At 55.0% G+C, this 19,689-nt stretch overlaps 1 protein-coding gene across 3 annotated transcripts in view; it reads right to left on the bottom strand.

Annotated features, from left to right (window-relative positions):
- Nucleotides 1-360: 360 nt before the first annotated feature.
- The window catches only part of ESRRB (estrogen related receptor beta), a gene marked incomplete at both ends in the record, with an annotated part of 103,454 nt that continues 84,125 nt past the window's right edge, over nt 361-19,689 (bottom strand). For 2 of the 3 annotated variants that reach the window (XM_079768664.1, XM_079768662.1), the window contains 4 exons: nt 361-605; nt 6,744-7,013; nt 15,335-15,496; nt 16,015-16,125. In XM_079768664.1, the coding sequence (XP_079624790.1) occupies nt 361-605; nt 6,744-7,013; nt 15,335-15,496; nt 16,015-16,125 (788 nt within the window). Of the gene's footprint in view, nt 606-6,743; nt 7,014-15,334; nt 15,527-16,014; nt 16,126-19,689 lie in introns of all 3 variants that reach the window. The other variant, XM_079768663.1, reaches the window with a different exon arrangement.

The raw sequence follows: 19,689 nt of genomic DNA, 5'->3' as shown, positions 1-19,689 counted from the left end.
CAGGCCAGGGGGGAGGGGGTTGGGTGGGGCCGGGAAATGTCTGAGCTGCCTCTGGGTGGTTTGGTGGGGAGAGGGCCCTCCTCGGTGGTCTCCAGTCTCAGCACTGCCCATGGAGAAGGAAAAACATACCAAAGAAAAAGCCAGTTACAGATGAGCCCCACGCCCTGCCCTCCCATCCCCGTTCCCCGCCCCCCAGCACCCAGGACTCTGCACGCAGCTGGAGGCACGTAACCCCTTCTTCTGGGACTGCTCGTGGCCATGACACAGGCTTGCAGGTCGAGGCTGGTGGCTAAGGAGGTCTCTGCATCCGGCCGGCCGTTTGTCTGTCCACAGGCAGGAGTCCGTCCGAGTGCCGGGCCGTCAGACCTTGGCCTCCAGCATCTCCAGGAAGAGTTTGTGCATGGGCACCTTGCCCTGCAGTTTGACGCTGTAGAAGTGTTGCACGGCCTTGGCGGCCGTCTGCCGCAGCAGGGGCAGCGTCAGCAGCAGCTGGCCCGTCCTCCGCGGCTCCGCGTGGCGCTGGCTCAGCTCGTAGTCCTGCAGAGCCTCGTGCAGCAGATCCTGCAGCTTCTGGACCGCCTCCAGGTCCTCAATGTACATGGAATCTGTGGGCACAAGGGAGAGCGTCAGGGGCCCTGGGTGGAGAGCACCGTCATGGGGGATGGAGGCCTGCTTTGGAGCCACCCGAGTCCTCATTTTAGGGAGAGGAAAACCAAGGCTCAGAGAGGCTGGCTGCCAGTCTGAGGTCACAGAGGCCAATGGCAGAGCGAGGGTTGGACCCAGCAAGAGATCCTATCTATGGAGAACATTTCGAGAGACAGAAGCGGAGACCCCGAAGGACTTGAACTTGAACAGACCTGTAACTGCCTTGAGGAGCCGGGTGGACTCTGGAGCCAGACTGGTGGGGGTGGCACCCTGCGTCCCTCACTTGCTACCTGTGTGACTCTAGGCAAATTATTTAACTTCTCGGTGCCCCATTTTCTTCATTTGTGAAATGAGATAACAGCCATACCTACCTCAAGAGGTTAAATATGTTAATACAGGTCAAGGGCTTAAAACAGTACAAAGTAAGTGCCCAGCTAGTGGTATCACCACCACCACCACCATCACCGTCATCACCACCACCATCATCATCATCATCATCACACCCACCATCATCATTACCCTCACCACCATTACAACCACCACCACCACCATCATCATCATCGCTACCATTACACCATCATCACACCCACCACCATCATCACCCTCACCACCATTACAACCACCACCACCACCACCATCATCATCATCGCTATCATCACACCATCATCACACCCACCATCATCATCACCATCACCACCATTACAACCACCACCACCACCATTATCACTACCATCACACCATCATCACAACCACCACCACCATCATCATCATCATCGCTACCATCTCACCATCATCACACCCACCATCATCATCACCATCACCACCACCACCACCACCACCATCGTTATCATCATCGCTACCATCACACCGACCATCATCACCATCACCACCATTACAACCACCACCACCACCACCACTGCCACCACCATCATCATTGCTATCATCACACCATCATCACACCCACCATCATCATTACCATCACCACCATTACAACTACCACCACCACCACCATTATCGCTACCATCACACCATCATCACAACCACCACCACCATCATCATCACCATCATCACCAGCACTATCACCATCACCATCATCATAACCACTGCCATCATCACCACTATTACCACTATTACCATCATTACCACCATCACCATCAGCACCATCATTTCTGTTGCTGCTGCTGATACCAGACACTAGCTCAAGCCTTCAGTGCAATCGCTAACCTTACAAAATGCCGATTACAGAATACAGACACAGCTGAAGAGGCTACGCTCTGTCGGGGTGCCCTGTGGTAGGGAACATGGCGGGTACTGAGACACAAGGCTGGACACATGAGGCACAGTGATGAAGGTAGCTGTTGGGAGGGGCCCTTGCAATCTAAAACCCTGGGGAGTGTTTTGGTCTCAGGCCATGAATTGGGGGTTCAAACAAAATGTACCTCAATCTCAGCAGAGCAGGAGGTGCCTGCTGATAGTTGGGCTACAGTCAGGTCTGAGCTGAAGCAAAGGAAATCTCCTGGAACCCATTCCCTGACCCAGAGAAAATAACAGCCTTCTTCTGACGTTCCTTAAAGACCCAGAGCCGCCACCCTGAACTGCAGCGCCCAGGGCCTGCCCAAGGTGGGAGGGGAAGGGAGCATGTGCATCAGTGAGCTTGAAGCTCTGAGTGGGTATCCAGGAAGACTGGGCAAGTCTCCTGAACTACTCAAAAGAGCGGGCAATTCCCTTGCATGTTGGGTTGGTTTAGATACCAGACTGCCAAGGGCAGCTGCACCAGCCAGCTGACACCAGTGACCACCCCCTGACCTTCTGGGTCCACACTCAGCCTGTGCCTTCAAGGGTCCTGCCTCTTCCTCTTGGGAGGATGGCAGTAGGATGAGCTAGACAAGACTCCGGAGTCTTAGATGCTGCGTGGCTTTGGCCAAGTTACTTGGGCTCTCTGAGACTGTTTCCTGGTCTGTAAAATGGAGCACATAAGAGTGCATACCTCACAGAGTGGTGCTGAGGGTTAAATGAAATAGCATGTTACCAGGCACTTAGTAAGCACCTAGTACATGATACTAATCTCATTACTAGAGGCCCGGTGCACAAGATTTGTGCTCTGGGGGGTGGGGAGTGGGCGGGGAATTCCTCAGCCCAGCCTGCACTCTCTTGTAGTCCAGGAGCCCTCAAGGGATGTCCAACTGATGACTTAGGCCCAGGCGAGCCTAAGCCATCAGTCAAACATCCTTAGTGCTACTGCAGAGGCGGGAGAGGCTCCTGCCACCACCACTGTGCTCGCCAGCCATGAGCCTGGCTTCTGGCTGAGCAGCGCTCCCTCTGTGGGAGTGCACTGAACACCAGGGGGCAGCTCCTGCGTTGAGCATCTGCCCCCTGGTGGTCAGTGTGCATCATAGCGACCCGTCGTTCTGCCGTTCAGTCGATTTACATATTAGCCTTTTATTATATAGGACGGTGAGGACTCGAACAGGATGAGTGCCCTAGCAGAGCTGGGATGTCACTGCCCCCATACCCAAGGCCCCTCCACACTTCCTGCTCCTGATGCCAAGGCGGCGAGGACTCCTTTGCCGGTTGCAGAGGCAGCAGCGCTCCCCTCCTACCCTCCCAGCTGTTTACAGAGTGTGCCCTTCAGAAGCGCTAGGCCCTGTAGGCTGGGACCTGGCCCTCCAGACTCCCTGCCCCTGCCAGCCTCCCCTCCCCACCCCCACCTCCCCAAGGAGGCCAAAATTGGCAGCTGCCTTCGACCAAAAATGAAATAAAATAACATTGCAGGATTAATTTCTTTGCAATCCATCAGCACGTCTGTATCGATGGCATTGATAAACTGTTAATTACAAAATCAATGGCGATGATTTTTTTTCCTGCTGTCAGGGAGGCTTGGAGAGGCCGGGACACGGGGTGAACGTCGGCCAGCAGGCTCCCGAGGGACCCCGGTTTGGGGCTCAGCCTGTCTCTGATGTGCTTCGCCCTCCTGCCTAGTGTCAGCCGTCTGAGCCACTGAGAGGCCCTGTCCCGTCCACTCTACCTGAGCAGTGGCTCCCACAGTGGCCCGTGGGGCTGCCACCAGGATGACCTCCCGCCCAGGTCTCTCCTCCAGCTAACACACTCTGTCAGCCTGGGTGACTTGCCTACCTTGCTGCTGGGGACAGGCCAGTTCCTCTTCCCCTCCATCTTTCATGGCTCCCAGTCCCTTCACAGCTGGGAGCCTCTATGACCCCAAACTGCTTTCCTAGCCTAACCCCCCAAACGGCCTGTTCTTCCCCCGTTTCTGCCTGAAGCTGATTGCTCCACTGTGCAGCCAGGGCCTTGAGCATCACCAACTCCTTCTCTTCCGCCTTAGGCTTCCTGTCCCGGCACAGAAGCAGCAGGATAGCCCGATGGATGCCACCTGGGCAAGAAGTCCAGGCTCCTGGAACTTCGTCTCACATGACCCCGTGTGTATTTAGGCAAAGCTTGGTGCTCGCGGAAGCTCCCGATGGGCTCATGGCACTAAACCTCAGGTGGTGTGTGCATATCCGTGTGAGTGTATGTATATACTTGTGTGTGCATGTGTGAATATCTATAAGTGTGTGTGCGTGTCTGTATGTGTTGAGATCAAGGCGAGAGCCACTGGCCGGGCTAAAGAGCCTCCTGACAGTCCTTGCAGCGTGGTGTTGAGGCGGGGGGGGGCGGGGGCGCGGGAGAATGAAGGTGACAGTTGAGTGGCCTCCCCGCTTCTCTCTCTCCTCCCAGCTGGGATAAGCTTGAGCTCAGGTCTGCTGTGAAATGGTCAGGAGACTCCAAAATCGCCCTCCAAGGCCTGCCAGCCTGGCTGTCTCACTGTGGTGGCTCTGTGCCCTCTGATTTCACTGTGTCCCCTCCCTTCCTGTGCCCATCCACACGCCCAGCCCCTCCGCAGCGCTGCCTAAGAGCAGGTGGGCACAGGGGGTGGTGAGGGTGGTGACGCTACTCTGTAGGACATGTAAGGATTGAGATCTGTCCTTGTACATTTGTCAAAACCTCTAGACCTATACAACGCAGAGTGAAGACCATGGCAACTATGGACTTTAGTTAATAATAACGTATCAATATTGGCTCATTCATTGTAACAAGTTAGCACACCAATGCACGATGTTCCTAGTTGGGGGAAGTGTACAGGGGTATATGGAACTTACATACCACCCGCTTATCCTGTCAATGTAAAGTCACTAAAAACCCCCAACAGCACTGGCATTCTCCAACAAAACACACACTACAATAGGGGACTCTTAAGGCATAAATAGTCTCTATAGAAGCATGCAAATTTTAAATTATTATTTTGTATTGGTTTACTAATAAAAGGGATTTGAACTAAAAAAAAATAAAAAATGCTTCCCTCTTTGGATTAGGTCCGGTTCCCTAGAAGCAGGGGCTGAGAGAGGGGTTCAGACGCATGGGGTTCATAGAGGGCATGCTCTCAGGAGAAAGGAAGAGAGGGGCAGGGGGATGGGACAGGGCAGGAGCCTGCAAGGTAAGGACGCGGCCTTGGTTTAGCCTGACCCCACCCTGCCAGGAGTTCAACCTTTGGTTCCCCTGTGTGGGCCCACCATTGGCTGAAGGTGCCAAGGGGTGGGTGGGGTAGGTACCCCTCCTGGCAAGGCAGGTGAGGGTGAGTCTCTGACGAAGCGGGGGACTGTGAGCATCAGCAGCGAAACTCAGCAGCTGGGCCCACGTGCAGGGACCCAGGGAAGGGGGTCAGATGGGGCATCAGCAGTGTCCTCTGTGTTCTCTATGGAGCCATCTGTGAGGGGGACCCACTGACCCGGTTAGCCCGGGACTGAGGCTTCCTGGGATGTGGGACTTTCAGGAAAAGCACAACAATAGCAAGCAAACCAGTGGGTTGCCCTGTGTGTACTGTCTCCATCTGAGCCAGCTCTCCCTCTCCCGCATGCTGATAACGCTCTGTGTCCTCTAATATTAATAATAATGATAATAATTAATATTTATTGAACATTTCCTCCAGGCCAGGCACTGGGCTAAGTGCTTTATCTTCCGTCGAACATTTCATACACAAGTGCTTGGAGGAGGTACTGGGATATCCCCGGACACACAAGGACAGAGCTAGGAAGATTGCCAACGTGTCCAAGGTCACACTGCTACCAAGGAGCAGAGCTGGAATCTGAACTTGGGTCCATGTGACCCAGACTTGAGCAGGTAATTCAACGCACCATCCTGCAGCAGAATGACGCGTGCGCATGCTGACACTGTCTTTAGGACAGGGACCTCGCCTTTCCCTCCCTTCTGCATCCACATGGAACCCTGCACAGGTGGGTGCCACGTGCAGACACAGACTAGAATACGTTTAAGCTCATTCCCCTGTGTCAGCCCTTTTCCCCAGGAGCTGGTGGGAGTGAAGAAATAGAACGAGGCCTCCTTTGAACACCAGATTCAACAACACAGTTGGGAAGTTTTTTCTCTCTTAGACCCGAGCAATTTGATTGAGAGATTCAAAGAATGGGCATGAGCTCAGGTTGGTTTTGGAATCATAGGACCTTGGTTTGACTCCTAGCTCTGTATGACCCTGGACAATTTGTTTCACCTTTCTGAGCCTCAGTTTCCACATCTGTAAAATGGGGTTAAAATTAGAACTTTGCTCCCAGGGTTGTTTGTAAGCATGAAGTAAGTCCACAGCTAATTTATTTAACAGGGTGAGCACTTATTATGGGCCAGCTATGTTGTCAGTATAATTTTAATGACATACAAATAAATCATTTCCACAGTCTTGTGGGGTAGGGACTGCCTACTGTTCCCATTTTACTGATGAACAGGCGGAGGCACAGCGTAAAGCAGCCTGCCCAAGTGAAAGAAGCAAGACTTGCCTCTGAGTCACCTGGCTCTGAAATCTGTGTCCTTGACCAGTGTGCTGGCCTGGAGGTCAAGGGCCCAGCATAGTGTGCTGCAAGTCAGGGCTCAGGAAACACTCAGCCAATGCTGGCCTTCGTCGCCACCTTTTAACCCCAGACCGCCCCTTGCACAATCTTTGGGGGACAAGAACCTCCAGTATCTTCACAGCCACCCCCCTCACAGGCCTCAGAGGGGTGCTCCCCAGGCCTGAGAAGACGTCCCACACTCCCCGTTACCTGAATTGGCCAGGGCCAGGGCCTTGAGGGTGACAAACTCCTCCTTCTCCACCTTGAGCTTCTTGTACCTGCGCACGAGCTGCAGGATGGCCCGGTAGAGCTCCAGCAGCCCCGCCAGGCGGGAGTGCTCCTCGTCCATGATGTAGTCCTCGGCGTACGCCAGCTTGTCGTCATAGGGCAGCGAGCGGTACACGATGCCCAGGATGAGGATCTCCATCCAGGCGCTCTGCAGCAGGCTCATCTGGTCCCCCAGGGAGAGGTTCGAGAAGCCTGTGGGGAGAGGACGAAAGGAGGGCAGCCATGGTCAGGTGTGCGGGCCAGGGCCTCCCTGAGGCTGGCTGGAGGAGGGCCGGATGGGGCAGGGGTCCAGGCACTTCCGGATCCTGCCATTCCCCCATACCTTTGGGACTCATCGTCCTTTTGTTGGTGAATGAGTCAGACATGGATTTCATGGAAAAGACTTACCTAACGAGCTCAGTCAGCGTTGACACTTGTTATTATCATCATTACCGCTAGTTCTATGGTATTTTTCAAATGTCTGGAGAGGCTTTTTGATTAATGAAATGCATTTGTAATTTAAGGAGTTCGTGAATTCATAGAATTAGGGGGCGGCAGGACAGGGTCCCCGCGAGTCTGGGCAGTTTCCAGGCTCCCCAGTCTGCTCGAGCCCGGGAAGGCTTCAATGTGCTGAAGTGGTGCCTGCCCCTCAGTGCAGAGTCCCAGCTGCGCAGGACCCAGCTGTTCCTGGCCAGTGACCTCCGGTGACCTCCAGCCTGGGGCTACAAAATGCTCAGGGGCCCCCAGGGTCAGGGGGCACTTTGTCACAGGGCAGCCTGTCCTCCCAGGGGTCAGAACCCTGCTGCCCCGGCCATTCCTCTCCCTTTAACGATGACGCAGCGGTCCTGTGTCCTGTGAGCCTGGGCATAGGGATGGCTCCAGAATTGTGCCACTGTCTTGTCCAATGTGTTCTCAAGATTGCCTGAGCTTGCATCCCGACTCCCCATTTACTAGCTGTAGGCTGACCTCGGGAAAGCTGCGCAGCTTCTCCACGCCTCAGTTTCCTCATCTGTGAAATGGGTGTAACAGTAGTGCCCGCTGAAGAGCGCCGCTGTGAGGGCTAAGTGAGCCGATGGTTACAGAACACACAGCACAGTTGCGGGGCTTTTGCTATTATTATGAATGACAAGATGAAATTCGTCAGCAAAATGAGAATAATGTACTGGAATCACATTATATGGGCTTAACTGTGCAAAGTCAATTACCATCTTGATACACAAGACAGAGAGGTAGGAAGAAAGGAAACTGATTTTCAAACAGCTGGTCACTAAACACGGTGGTGGCTTCCGTGACTGGTTCCAACACGGACCACGCCCCAGATGTGCTGAAGAAAGCAGCAGTATCCACAAAGCCGCTGGCGCCAGGTGTCACGGCAACGGAAAGTCAGGGACTCCCAGGGGTAATTTGCTGGTGTAGGACTCCTCACTTCATTAGCAGACCTAGAACCTGACCCTGCCTGGATGCGCGGGCTGGGAGGATGAAGACGGTGAGTGGAAGCACCGAGCATCGCCCTGCACACAGTGGGTGCTTGTAAACCTGAGCTGAAGGGAGGGATGGCTATCATTGTTGCTACGAGTACCAATGTTGTTAGCGTGCTAATGGCATGACTCTCTTCTCCCATTGGACTGGAGGCCTGGGGTGGCCCCAAGCTTCTGGATTGACCCCTCGCTCTGGGCTTCCGTGGTATCTGTCCCACCCTCCTCTGTCTCTAAAAAACACTGTCCTCCCACTTTTCCAACCTGAGCATGTGTGTTCCTCTGTAGGGGGCACCCCTGGGGCTGGAGCCCCCTTACCTGGCAGGCTGCCCTCTCCCCGTGAGCTCCCTCTTAGTCTATCATCACGGTTCTCAGGCCTGATCTGCACAACCCAGGCCCTGGGTGAGCACCTGGCTGCTGGCATCCGGAGTGACCGACAAAAGAGCCGGATCAATTACCTCAATTACCCTGCCGACTCGGGCGAGCCGGGATTGACGCGCCTTCTCAGGGGACGGGCTGCGGCACAGAGGGTCAGGGGCATTTGTGTTGTCCAGATCCCAGGGTGGGAGCCGGTGTGTGGCTCCCCATGGTGGCGGGGAGAGCCGGGAGGTAATAAAAGATAGATAGAAATGGACATCCAATTTCCCTTATCGGGCTTCTGAGCAAGAGAGGCCTTGGGCGACATTAATTAACAGATACCAATCAGCCAGCCCATGAGGGTGTGTGTGTGTAGGGAAGTGGGGGACGGCGCTGGGGTGGGGGCATCTGACAGCAGACAGAATGGGAGGAAAGAGGTAGGAGGTGGATGGGGAGAAATTAATAGACAGTTGAATTGGAAGGTGGCAGAGAGGGAGGGTGAGGTAAGATCTAGGCTCCTGGAAACGAAGGAGAAAAGCCCCCTGTGAGGCTAATCACGCAGGTGCGATCACGAGAAGAACGTGAATAGCATGCTTCTGCCCCTTCATTCATCCAACGAGCATTTATTGAACACCTACTAAGTGCCAGGCCCTGGGGACAGGATGGCCAGCTCAAACCGGAACTGGCACTGGCCCAGCCTTCAAGAGCTCGCAGTAAGGAGGGAAGGACACGCCGAGTACCGCATGTCACCGTGAAGTCATGACAGGAAGAAGAGCTATGAGGAGATGGAGGGCTCTGAGAACACACAGTGGGGGAGTGGCCCCAAGGAGAGCCTGGGAGGCTTCCCGGAGGAGGAGACTTGGGGGCTGAGCCCTGAAGGGTGACGAGGAGCTCTGACAGCACACACCTCGGTGTCTGTGTGCCCCATGCCCTGAGCTTCCTGTCATCTTCCCACCCACACCGCCAAGCTCCCATCCTGGTGCCAAGAAGGTGCCCAGCAAGTGTTCACGTCGGAGGAGAGAACGGACAAAGGTCACTGGGCCTTGACTCCCAGGTGATAAGAGATTGTGCCAAAAGGACGTGGTGAGCCCCTCTTAGCCCTTCAGACGTGAGGGGGGATGTAGCTGCCTTTGAGTCAGAGACAGGCCTGCCCTGTGGGGAGGGGGGCCGAGAGGCCGGGGAGGGAGGGAAACAGCTCCTGGGAGAGCCGTGTGCCCCCACTGGAGGATATGCCCCCGAGGCCCGTGGCCAGACCGCCCTGCTCGGCTGATCTGAGTGGACTCGGCCCCTGACTTCTCCCTTCCTCCTTGAGCCTCTTCAAAAGGAGCTGGATTCGCTTTGAAAATCCAAATGCCAAGTGCCGGGCACGCACACAGGCTTTTGTGCAAGGAAGGGGGAAATATCTGACCTTCTCTAATATTTGAGAAAAGAAACACTAGGAGGGAAAATGAAAAATAAAAACTGTTACCTCTAGGAGGAAGAAGGAGGAGGGGACAGGGATGGAGACCGGTTCTGTGAATACGTTTTTGCCTATTTGGGGCGTTGGAACCTGTCCCTGTTTAAGGTGTCCAAGGATAAAATTAAATCAAGTGCAAAAGGAAAGGTATGCTCCCGCTAACCCAGCGATTCCACAGCTGGGAACTCCTCCCAGAAAGAAAAGCATGCGTAAATACACCCAGCCACATGTGCAGAGGAGTTTGCTGGGTCCGTCTGAAATGGCCCAAAGCAGGAAACAACCCAGATAATACGTGCAATTATTACACAAATGTGCTTATTCGTTAAATGAACGGCACACACTAGAAGCCACTAGAAGAATGAGGTAGAATGTGTGTGGGTTCGGAAGATACTCAAGAGCATAAGGGAGGGGAAAGGGTGAAGGGCAGAGGCCAGAGCCGGAACGTGTATTAAAAGCCCAGCTGTGCTGACCACCGGCTGTCTAGCTCTCTGTGCCTCAGTTTCTTCATTAGTAAAGCAGGAATAATAACAGTCCTGACCTCAGGGGGCTGTTTGAATTAAATGAGCTAAGGTGCAGGACATTTAGAACACTGCTCAGCATATGGCAGGTGCTATACTACTGTTTATAATTAAATGGAAGAAGCAGGTACAGCAAGTTATAGTATGATCCGTGGAGGGGAGGAGAACACATGTGAGCGCGCGCACACACACACACACACGCACATGCACACACACACGCACACACACATGCACATGCACACAGTGGGTGTACGCTGGGTGGGTGTTCGGGTACAGGAAACTCCCAGAGGGATGCATTTGGAACTCCACCCCTCTGTCACATCCCCAACTTTACCAGAAGCACATATTCCTTCTTTTATTTAAACCCAAACAAAGGGGCTGAGCCATTCCTCCTTGCCCTTCAGCAAAGCACCCTCCATTTCCGCTTTTCTGCCTGGGCTCCTCTGCTCCTCCAAGTAATTAGCAATTCTGGGGCCCAGGGGGCCGCTGGAGAGGCTGGGTGTGGCCGTGCCCCAGGAGTGCAGCCGTCCCTGTGCCTGGCTGACCCCGAGGGCACTGGCCCCTTCGGGTTCTGCCCCAGCTGGCGGCCCGTGGGCCCTCTCTCCCGGGGTCTCCCACCTTGAGCTCTGCTGTCCCCAGAAAGTTGCTTTATCTGCACCAACTGATCTAATAATGTCAGGTTCTCCCCCATCCCCCATCCCCTTGTGACTTGACAGCAGGAGCTCCTAGAATTTAAAAAAAAAAAAAGAGAGAGAGAGCACATAATTTGTGGCAAGTGGAGTTCATAATCTGTTAATTTATTATCGTTTCTGTCGACCTGGAGGGCCATTAGCAGAGGTAATAAAGGGAGATGTAATTATAGGCTCTGAGGCCACTCCAGACACAGCTGCTGTCACTCGGCAGCCCATATTTCATCGGCCGCTGGCATCCTGCTCCCCGTGCGGGCCAGACGGTGGCTACCTGGGAGCAGGGCCGCTGAGGGGCCCTCTGTGGGGACGCCTCTGGGGTCCCCTGCAGAGGCCACCACATGTCAGCGGGCAGGGCTGGTGGGGACTCCCCGGGGGGCTGGCAGGAGAAAGTTCCGGCTGGGGCGGCCTCGAGGCTGCCTGGGCTTAAGAGAACCGGTTAATCACACCTGGAGGCTGCAATTCGTCAAGTTGTGCCCACCCCCTGGGAAAGGCCGGGGCTCTGCTTCTAACCTCTCGCTCACCGGGAGCAAGAGGTGGACACTCTGAAGGCTCGGGCTTGTCCCCTGGGCAGCCCAACACTTGGAAAGTCAGCATCTGGAGAAGGGAGACTTCGGCCTGACTCACACAAAAGAGCGGCTGTTACTCTGAGCAAATCCCAATCAGGCACGAGTTCCCCAGAGCCCACCCTGTGTGTTCAACACCGTGGTAAAGGAGGCGGGTGCTGGGAACGAGTTTGTGCTGAAACCAGCCTTCCTCTGGCTAAGCAGGTGGCTCAGTGCCGCGTGAGCACCAGCTTCTGTGTGCTGCGTGACTGTTCACAGCGTCTCATGCCCTTTTGGACTTTTCCTCCGTGGCCTCTGCCCAATCAAGTCTGAAGGCCTAACTCCGGTTCAGTGGCTAGAGCGTTGGCCTGCAGACCGAAGGATCCTGGGTTCGATTCCAGTTAAGGGCATGTACCTTGGTTGCAGGCTCCTCCCCAGCCTGGGCCCTGGTTGGGGCTCATGCAGGAGGCAAACCAATAGATGTGATGTGTTTCTCTCACATCGATGTTTCTCTTTGTCTTTCCCTCTCTCTCCCACTAAGGAAGGAAGGAAGGAAGGAAGGAAGGGAGGGAGAGAGGGAGGGAGGGAGGGAGGGAGGGAGGGAGGGGAAGCGAAAGAAAAGAAAAGAGAAAAGAAAAGAAAAGAAAAGAAAAGGCACCAAAAAGAGAGCAGGCCTAGTAGGAAGGATGCAGGCCTGGGCCCACCTGGGTGGTGGTGTCTGCTCCTGTCCATCTTGGTTCCTGGAGAGACCGGACTGGCTCCTTACGACCACTCAGGAATAGAGCGTTGAGGGGGAGCCGGGGCCTCTGTCCTTCACAAAGGGAACCACATCTCATGCCTCGGTATCCTCCAGCCTCCAGTCCAGAGCCCAGCACCCAGGGGTGCTGCATAGCTGCCTTTGCATGCATTTATTGAGCACTGACTGTATGTAGTAAGATCTCTTGCTAGGATTTGTGGCTGATACAAAGAATTAGATTAATTCCTGTCCCAAGGATCTCATTTGGGAATAAGAGGGATAATTTTTGTTGTTTGTTTTGTTAGTCCTCACCCAATAACATTTTCCCATTGATTCTTTAGAGAGAGTGGAAGGGAGGGGGGAGAGGGGGGAGAGGGAGGGAGGGAGGGAGGGAGGGAGGGGGAGAGAGAGAGAGAGAGAGAAACATCGACGTGAGAGACACACATTGATTGGTTGCCTCCTGCATGTGCCTTGACTGGGGCTGGGGATTGAGACTGCAACCAAGGTGAACACCCTTGACTGTAATCGAATCTGGGACCCTTCAGTCGATTGGCCAAAGAATGCAGATCCTTTAAATGTATCAGGCACTTGATGTGTCATCACCCTTAATATGAGGTTTGCATGCAGTGGCAGGAGGCTCTATTAATTAATTTTACCTTACTAGTAAACACTAGAAGGTCAGGCCCAAATAATTCAGCATGCAGATTTATGCAAAATAGGCAAATTAGCGTTTGAGGCAGATAAGTGAGCCCCTGTGTTTATTTTATTTTTTAATAAAAAAGAATTCAGCTGTGGACAAAGAGAAATGATGATGCGAAAGAGGGCTTTTAACACTATCAGCAATAATGTACTAGCAACAACGATGGCCGTGGTCTCTGCGGTGTGCGGGCCTGGGCCAAGTGTGCCATATCCTCCTAGCACCTGGGAAAGGGGCTCTATTCCGAGTCCCAGTTCACAGGAGAGGACACTGATGCTCAGGAAAAAATGAAATCTCTTGTAATACCAGAAAGGGCAGCTGGGCTCAGCACCCAGGTCTGCCTGAATCCAGGGTCTGTATCCCCAGGAACCACTCTGCTCTGACCACTGCCCTCTGGGTTGGGCACAGACAGGAGACGGAGCTGGGATGATAGGACGGACAGGGATGACCGGGTGCAGGGGAGACGGTGCTTCCGAGCTCCACCCTACCCTCTGGGAGGTGGTGCAGGGCTGGGTGGTAGGAAGGGGAAGCAATGGACCGGAGGACCACCAGGAGCCACTCCTGAGCCATCGCGTGGGTACTATATCTGCTCAACCCAGAGGAGGAGTGAGTGATGGGGAGGGGTGCAGGGGAGCTGTGCCCGATTTGGCCCTGGGTTAGTGGAGCAATCCAGGCTGAGGTGTCTTAAGCAGTGGCCTGACCCCACATCTGTGCTGAACCAGCACAGGGCAGATTCAAAACCACCGAGTGTGTAATCCCAAGAGGCTGAGCTGCTTAGTGAGGGCGCTCCAGTCCAGATCCCCAGCGCGCCCACCCCCGAGTCAAAATACCTCGGGCCACAGGGAGTCCCGAAGCGGGGATTCTAGGCATCCTGCCAGCTAAGTGGCACCGGCATCCCCTCTGAGCCGCACGGCTCCCCACCAGCCCCCGCCTGCGGGGAGGGACCTCCCTGTAAGCTGTGCACACGACTCACGAGAAGACCTTTCCACTCGCACCATCAACCGTGGGTCTTGGCATCTCAAGGACAGGACACCTTTGCTACATAAGCATGGAAGCCGTATTCATCATTCAGAGCTCGTGACAGGCAAACAGAAAAAGGACCTCAGACAAGACGCGGGGTCCCGTGCCGCATGGCGAGTGAGAATCCCAGTCCAGGAGAGCCAGTGCCAGAGGACAATGGGCTGTCCCCACTGCACTACGAGCCGAATGTGTTAGAACCTGAAAGGGATACGCTGCACAGACTTCAGCAAGGTCCCCGCTGTGTGGGTCATACAAAATATGTGGGTGCCAGTGTCTACAGAAACAAAATAAAAAATCAGCTCCCGCCGTTTATCCAGAGCAAGAAAAGCTAAACGAGGGGTCGGGGGCCGCACGCAATGAAGAAAAGTCTGTATTGTATGAAACATGTTTGTTACACGTACTTCCCATGCCAAAAACGATCGCAAAATCACAGAACCCAGACAAGGAGACAGGCCTCCCTGCTGGCAACAGTGAGCGTGCAGCTGACGTTAGCACGTGCCTCGTGCGCACATGCATGGCCACATGTCAGGCTCAAGGCACAGCCCACGAAGGAGGTAAGTCCCACAGAGAGAAGGGTGGAGCCGCCCAGGGTTACTCAGCTAGTAAGCTGCAGGCCCAGAATTTGAATCCCAATCTGAGTCCCAAGCCATGTTCTTAACCGTTCCACTCCACCGGCCCCTAACAGGGAGCTGGAGAGCGGATCCCTCTCCTGCATTGTTTTCCAGCATGTTTCCAACAGGGTCTACATGGATTCAAAGAACTTGCCCTTTGAACATCACCTCTTGTAGATGCGATCATAACCTCTTTAGAATGATAACCAGTTGTGAGGAGCCCCCAGAAGTTTAGGGACATTACGGAACCTTCCAAACACATGCTCACCTCCACTCCCACAGGGAGAGAAAAAGAAACCAGAGACAAACAGGCTTGCCACGGTGTCATGGGGCTCCTGAGGCCAGGCCCCCAGGCATCAGAACCGCGGCCGGCCCTGGGGAGAGCGGCCGGAGGCCCCTGCGAGCACTCTCTCCTTGGTTCTGTGAGACTCACCTGGGATGTGCTTGGCCCAGCCGATGATGACCACGAGCTCTTGGTCTGCCAGGTCACAGAGAGTGGTCAGGGCCTTGATGTCGCTCTCAGGCATGCCGGGGGGAGGCCTGGCATAGAGCTTGTTTGGCTCAGCCACCAGCAGGTAGGAGACGATCTTGGTCACTGCGGAGACCAAAGGAGGGAAGTAAATGGCTGGAATGAGGAACGGGGCTGGGGTGGAGGCCGGGATGGGTCGGGAAGGCAAGTCAGGTACTGAGGAGCCCAGGAAGGTCAAACTTGGCTGTAATCGTCCCTCTCTCCCTTCCTGACTCCACAGGGTTGCTGGCAGTGGCGATTCAGGTTGCCGAGAAATAGCCTCCAACAGAAGCTGCCAGGTGAATTCTCCCAAGAAGAACCCGCTGCGTGTGGGTGGCTAGAGGGGCATGTTCTGGATGCTGGAGCCCAGGCCTCTCGGGACCACACTGCATTTGGAACCACACTCTGGGGCATCCCATAGGGAAAGGCCTTCTGAATACAGGATCATCCTGAAGCACCTTATACCAATGCCAGGCACTGATGCCTCCTCCCCCAGATCCACATTATCCCATAACCCAGCACTGGGAAGACGGCATGTCCCCAAGGGATGTCAGATGTCCCAGTACAGAAGCTGGCAGAAGGGGCATGGACTGCCCTGCACTCACATGGCTTTTTAGCAGGCGGGGAAATCTGTAAGCTCAGGTACGGGCTGTTCTCCGCGTCCAGCCGTCGCTTGTATTTCTGGCGGCCTCCGCGCACTCGGTCAAGACGGACACCTGTTGGGAGGAAAGGCAGGGAGGCTCAGGAGCCGTTCGACATCCCCAGGGCTGTCGGCGCTGACTGGGATTTCAGCCCTGGCTGAGTCCCTCAGGGCCACACCCCGATGGCCTCTGACAGCTGCTGATGGCCAGCCTCAGGCCAGGTGGTTGGACCATCCCTAAACAATTTTCTACAGTAATGGCCCATTCCAGTTGCCCGGGCCAGGTCCTGCCTCTACGGGTTCAGCATCCTCTTGAAATCCACCCCAAGCAACCTTCAGCTCCTGAGTCTCTGTTTCTGAAAGGGAACGAGCAACAAAAGCACTCCTCCTCGTGCTGGGGAAAGAAGACGTGCCGTTTCAGGTCTGCTGTGAATCCGGAAAGGGGTGAGTCAGCTTGCCAAGCGAGGAAAGGGGTACCTGTCACTGGCAAGTACCTCTGAAGAGTTAAGACAAGGATTTTCAAACTTTTCACCTAAGCAGCATCGGGGTGGACCCTCCTTGCAGAAGTCAATTTCCGGGTCCCACCCTCAGAGATTCTAGGCCAGAGGTCTAGAGTCCGTCATCTACACAAAGTGCCCGCAGGATGCGGACGCAGGTGGCCCCGGCCACATCTGGAAAATCAGTGCCTCGAGCTATCTCAGCAGCAGGTGCAAAAGCAGCGTGGCCACTCACACGGGCACGCATTTCCAGGAGTGAGGCCCCATCCCGGAGAGATCGTGTTGTCACTGGGTCCCTGGTTTTTAGAAGAAACCCGCCCCTCCCCCAGCTCCTGCTGTCTAGACAGACACCTTGTACCATCTGACACCCTCACCAGCGAGCAGAGTGGGCAGGACCTGGAGAGGGCACCTCATCCAAGGGCACACAGCTCTGACTGGCCACCCCCCTGCGTGACGACCCACCACGTTAGCTCCAAGGTAGAAACGAACGCAGAAAACAGAAGGGCTGTCCTTCCCTTACCATGAAATGGGCCTTGACTAAAACACATGAGAAGTCGGGGGCCAGAGTCCTGAGAGGAAGAGAGCTCAGTGGCCTCCCCGCCTCTGATTTGACCCCCTAAGTTCAACTTTCCGTTCTTTCCCCAAAGGTCAAGCTTCACCCTCCCAGAGCCCCAGTCAGTCCAGATCTTCAGAGCCCTGTCCTCTCTCCCCCAGCACTTCCTCCATGGGTCCTGGCCCCTTCCATCCTCCCAGCCTGCAGTACCCGCAGGTCCTACCAGCCCAGGCCTCCCCTGGGGTGGGTGGGTGGCGGGGAGGGAAGAGGAAGGCAGGAATAATCCCAATTTAACAGAATGGAAATTTAGATCCCATTCAAGCTAGGGGTGATTTTCTGGCTGTTTCTTCTGTTGGGATGTACAGGAGAGGAAGTTTCCCAGAGCTTGAGAACAATTGAGAGTAACATTACTGTTTACCTAACGGGCAGGGGCCACCTCTTGAAATGCTAATGGCCCTAAAGGAACTTCCAGGCAGGACTGCCCATCCCACTGCTTCCAGTTAAGGGCTCTGAACACATCCACCTCCTGGAGGGCGAGGAGGCTGCCTTGAGCTCATTGAGCCTAGCAGACTGCCCCAGGAGACGTGTCTTTGGGGGCAGGGGGAAAGTTTGCGGGGGGGGGGCGGGTGGGCAGCAGGCAGTCACTGCTCAGCATTTTCATCAGTTGCCTCCTTTTCACCCTACAGCCCGGCAACTCAGCATCCCACCCTGCTTCCTGTATAAAGGAGGCAATCAATCCCCCGATTGTGGGTCTAGTCGGGGGGGGGGGGGGGGGGCCTGTGCCCACCCCCACTGTGGATATCAAAGTGGTCCTCTGGAGGTGGAAGCATGGATGGTGACACAGGCAGAGCCAATTGGCTTTGAATCAGGACCAAATGACACAAAGACAGAGGGGGCAGAGGTGTGGGCAGCCCTGGGCCAGACCCTCCTGGTCACTGGGTCCCCGGAATCTGGGCTCTCCGGGCTTCCCCGAGTCCTCAGCTGGTTTGGGGTGTGGTCCTTGAGCCTCCTGATAGGTTCCCAATGAACTCCCCTTTTGCTTCAGGGGCCAGAGTGGGTTGCAGCTGACCACCTCTGTAGGGGGTTCCCCAGGAGCAGACCTGAGACAAGGATGCACGCGCAGGCAGGCAGCTTATTTGGGGGGCCTGTCGGGAAGACAGGCAACAATGAGTGTGCTATCCTGGGGGCTACTGAGGACCCTGGGAGACCGCGTGGAACACGTTTCACCTACCCTGATGCAGAGAAGGGGCCGGGCATTGAGCCCCCTCTCACACAGTCAGTGGGCTTCCTAGGTCCAGGCTGAGCCGGCTCTGGTCGCCAGAGAAAGCCCTGGGCAGAGCTGCAGTCCCAAGGTGGCAGGTCAGCGCACCAGCAAGCGATAGTTGGCTGAGTACATGTGGCGGGGGCCGCCAAGGGCTGCCTTCCTTCCAAGTGTGGTCCAGGGCCAGCGGCATCAGCAGCATCCAGGAGCTCGTTAGAAATGCAAAAATCTCAGGCCTGGCCCCCAAGGAGTCCGAGTCAGCATTTTAACAAGGTGATTCACAGCACGCGAGAGTTTGGGAAGTGCCGCACTCCAGCATCCTAGCAGGTCTGCTGTCAATCAACTCCCATCCGTCCCTGGGACCTTGAAGGGACAGCTGAATCTTCTCTGGCACAAAACCTAGACACCTGTGCTGCTACTACTTCGGCCCACATTTGCTCCCTCCCCGCTCCCAGCCCCTTCAGAGAGGGCAGAAGGAGCAGGCGCACAAACACAGGAAGGACGGTTCTTCCCTTGAAGATTTTTGGGGAAAGTCCTCTGGCAGAGTTTTCCTGGCCCCATCCTGTGACACAGCCACACAGCAGCCCCCGCCTGCCTCCTACACCCAAGGGGCGTCAACCCTCCACCGGCTTGGCTTCCCCTCGGAGAGCGGGTAAGACCAGGTGTGAAAATGCCAAGCTTCATTCATGAAGGACGCGAGGACCCCCATTTCCTGGGCTCCTACTATGTGCCAGGGTCTGACATGGAGTCCAGGAGGAGCCCTTCCCCACATCACTGACTTTCTCTCTTTGAAGGTCGCCTCCTGAGCTCTCCCCTCCCACCCAGCCTGCCTGGCCCCAGACAGCTGTCAACAAGGGTGGACACTTCTCAACAAAAAGTAAAAAGTGGGACCTATCCCTTAGCAAGACAGGGGGAGGGGCAGTCGCCGCCACGTCTATCGCTGCCTCCATCTGGAATGTTCTCTGTCCTGGTACAGGACCTGACCCTTAGTGAGTGTTCAAGAAAGTCTTGATGAGTACAGAAATGGGGGTGCCTCCTTTCTCCCCACCCCACCCAGGCCGGGGGCCTCTTCCAGGAATCCAAAACAAACTGGGCCTCCCCCACCAACTAGGTGCCCCTTATGCCCAGAGAGACTCAATCCTACTGCAGGGTCTGCCATGGCACCCCATACGAGTGGATGCTTAAGAAACTGTAACTATTACCATCATCATCATCATCACCATCATCATCATTGTTTTTCTCACCCAGCACTGTGTACATCTCTCTGGAAAATCACATTAATAGTGATCATGTGAACAGCCTAATTTACAAAGGACTTTATGTATTGCC

This window comes from Cnephaeus nilssonii (assembly GCF_951640355.1).
Source record: "Cnephaeus nilssonii genome assembly, chromosome: 4".
NCBI classification, from domain to species: domain Eukaryota; kingdom Metazoa; phylum Chordata; class Mammalia; order Chiroptera; family Vespertilionidae; genus Cnephaeus; species Cnephaeus nilssonii.
Note: the sequence above shows the minus strand (reverse complement) of the source record. Positions and strands in the feature narration are given on the sequence as shown.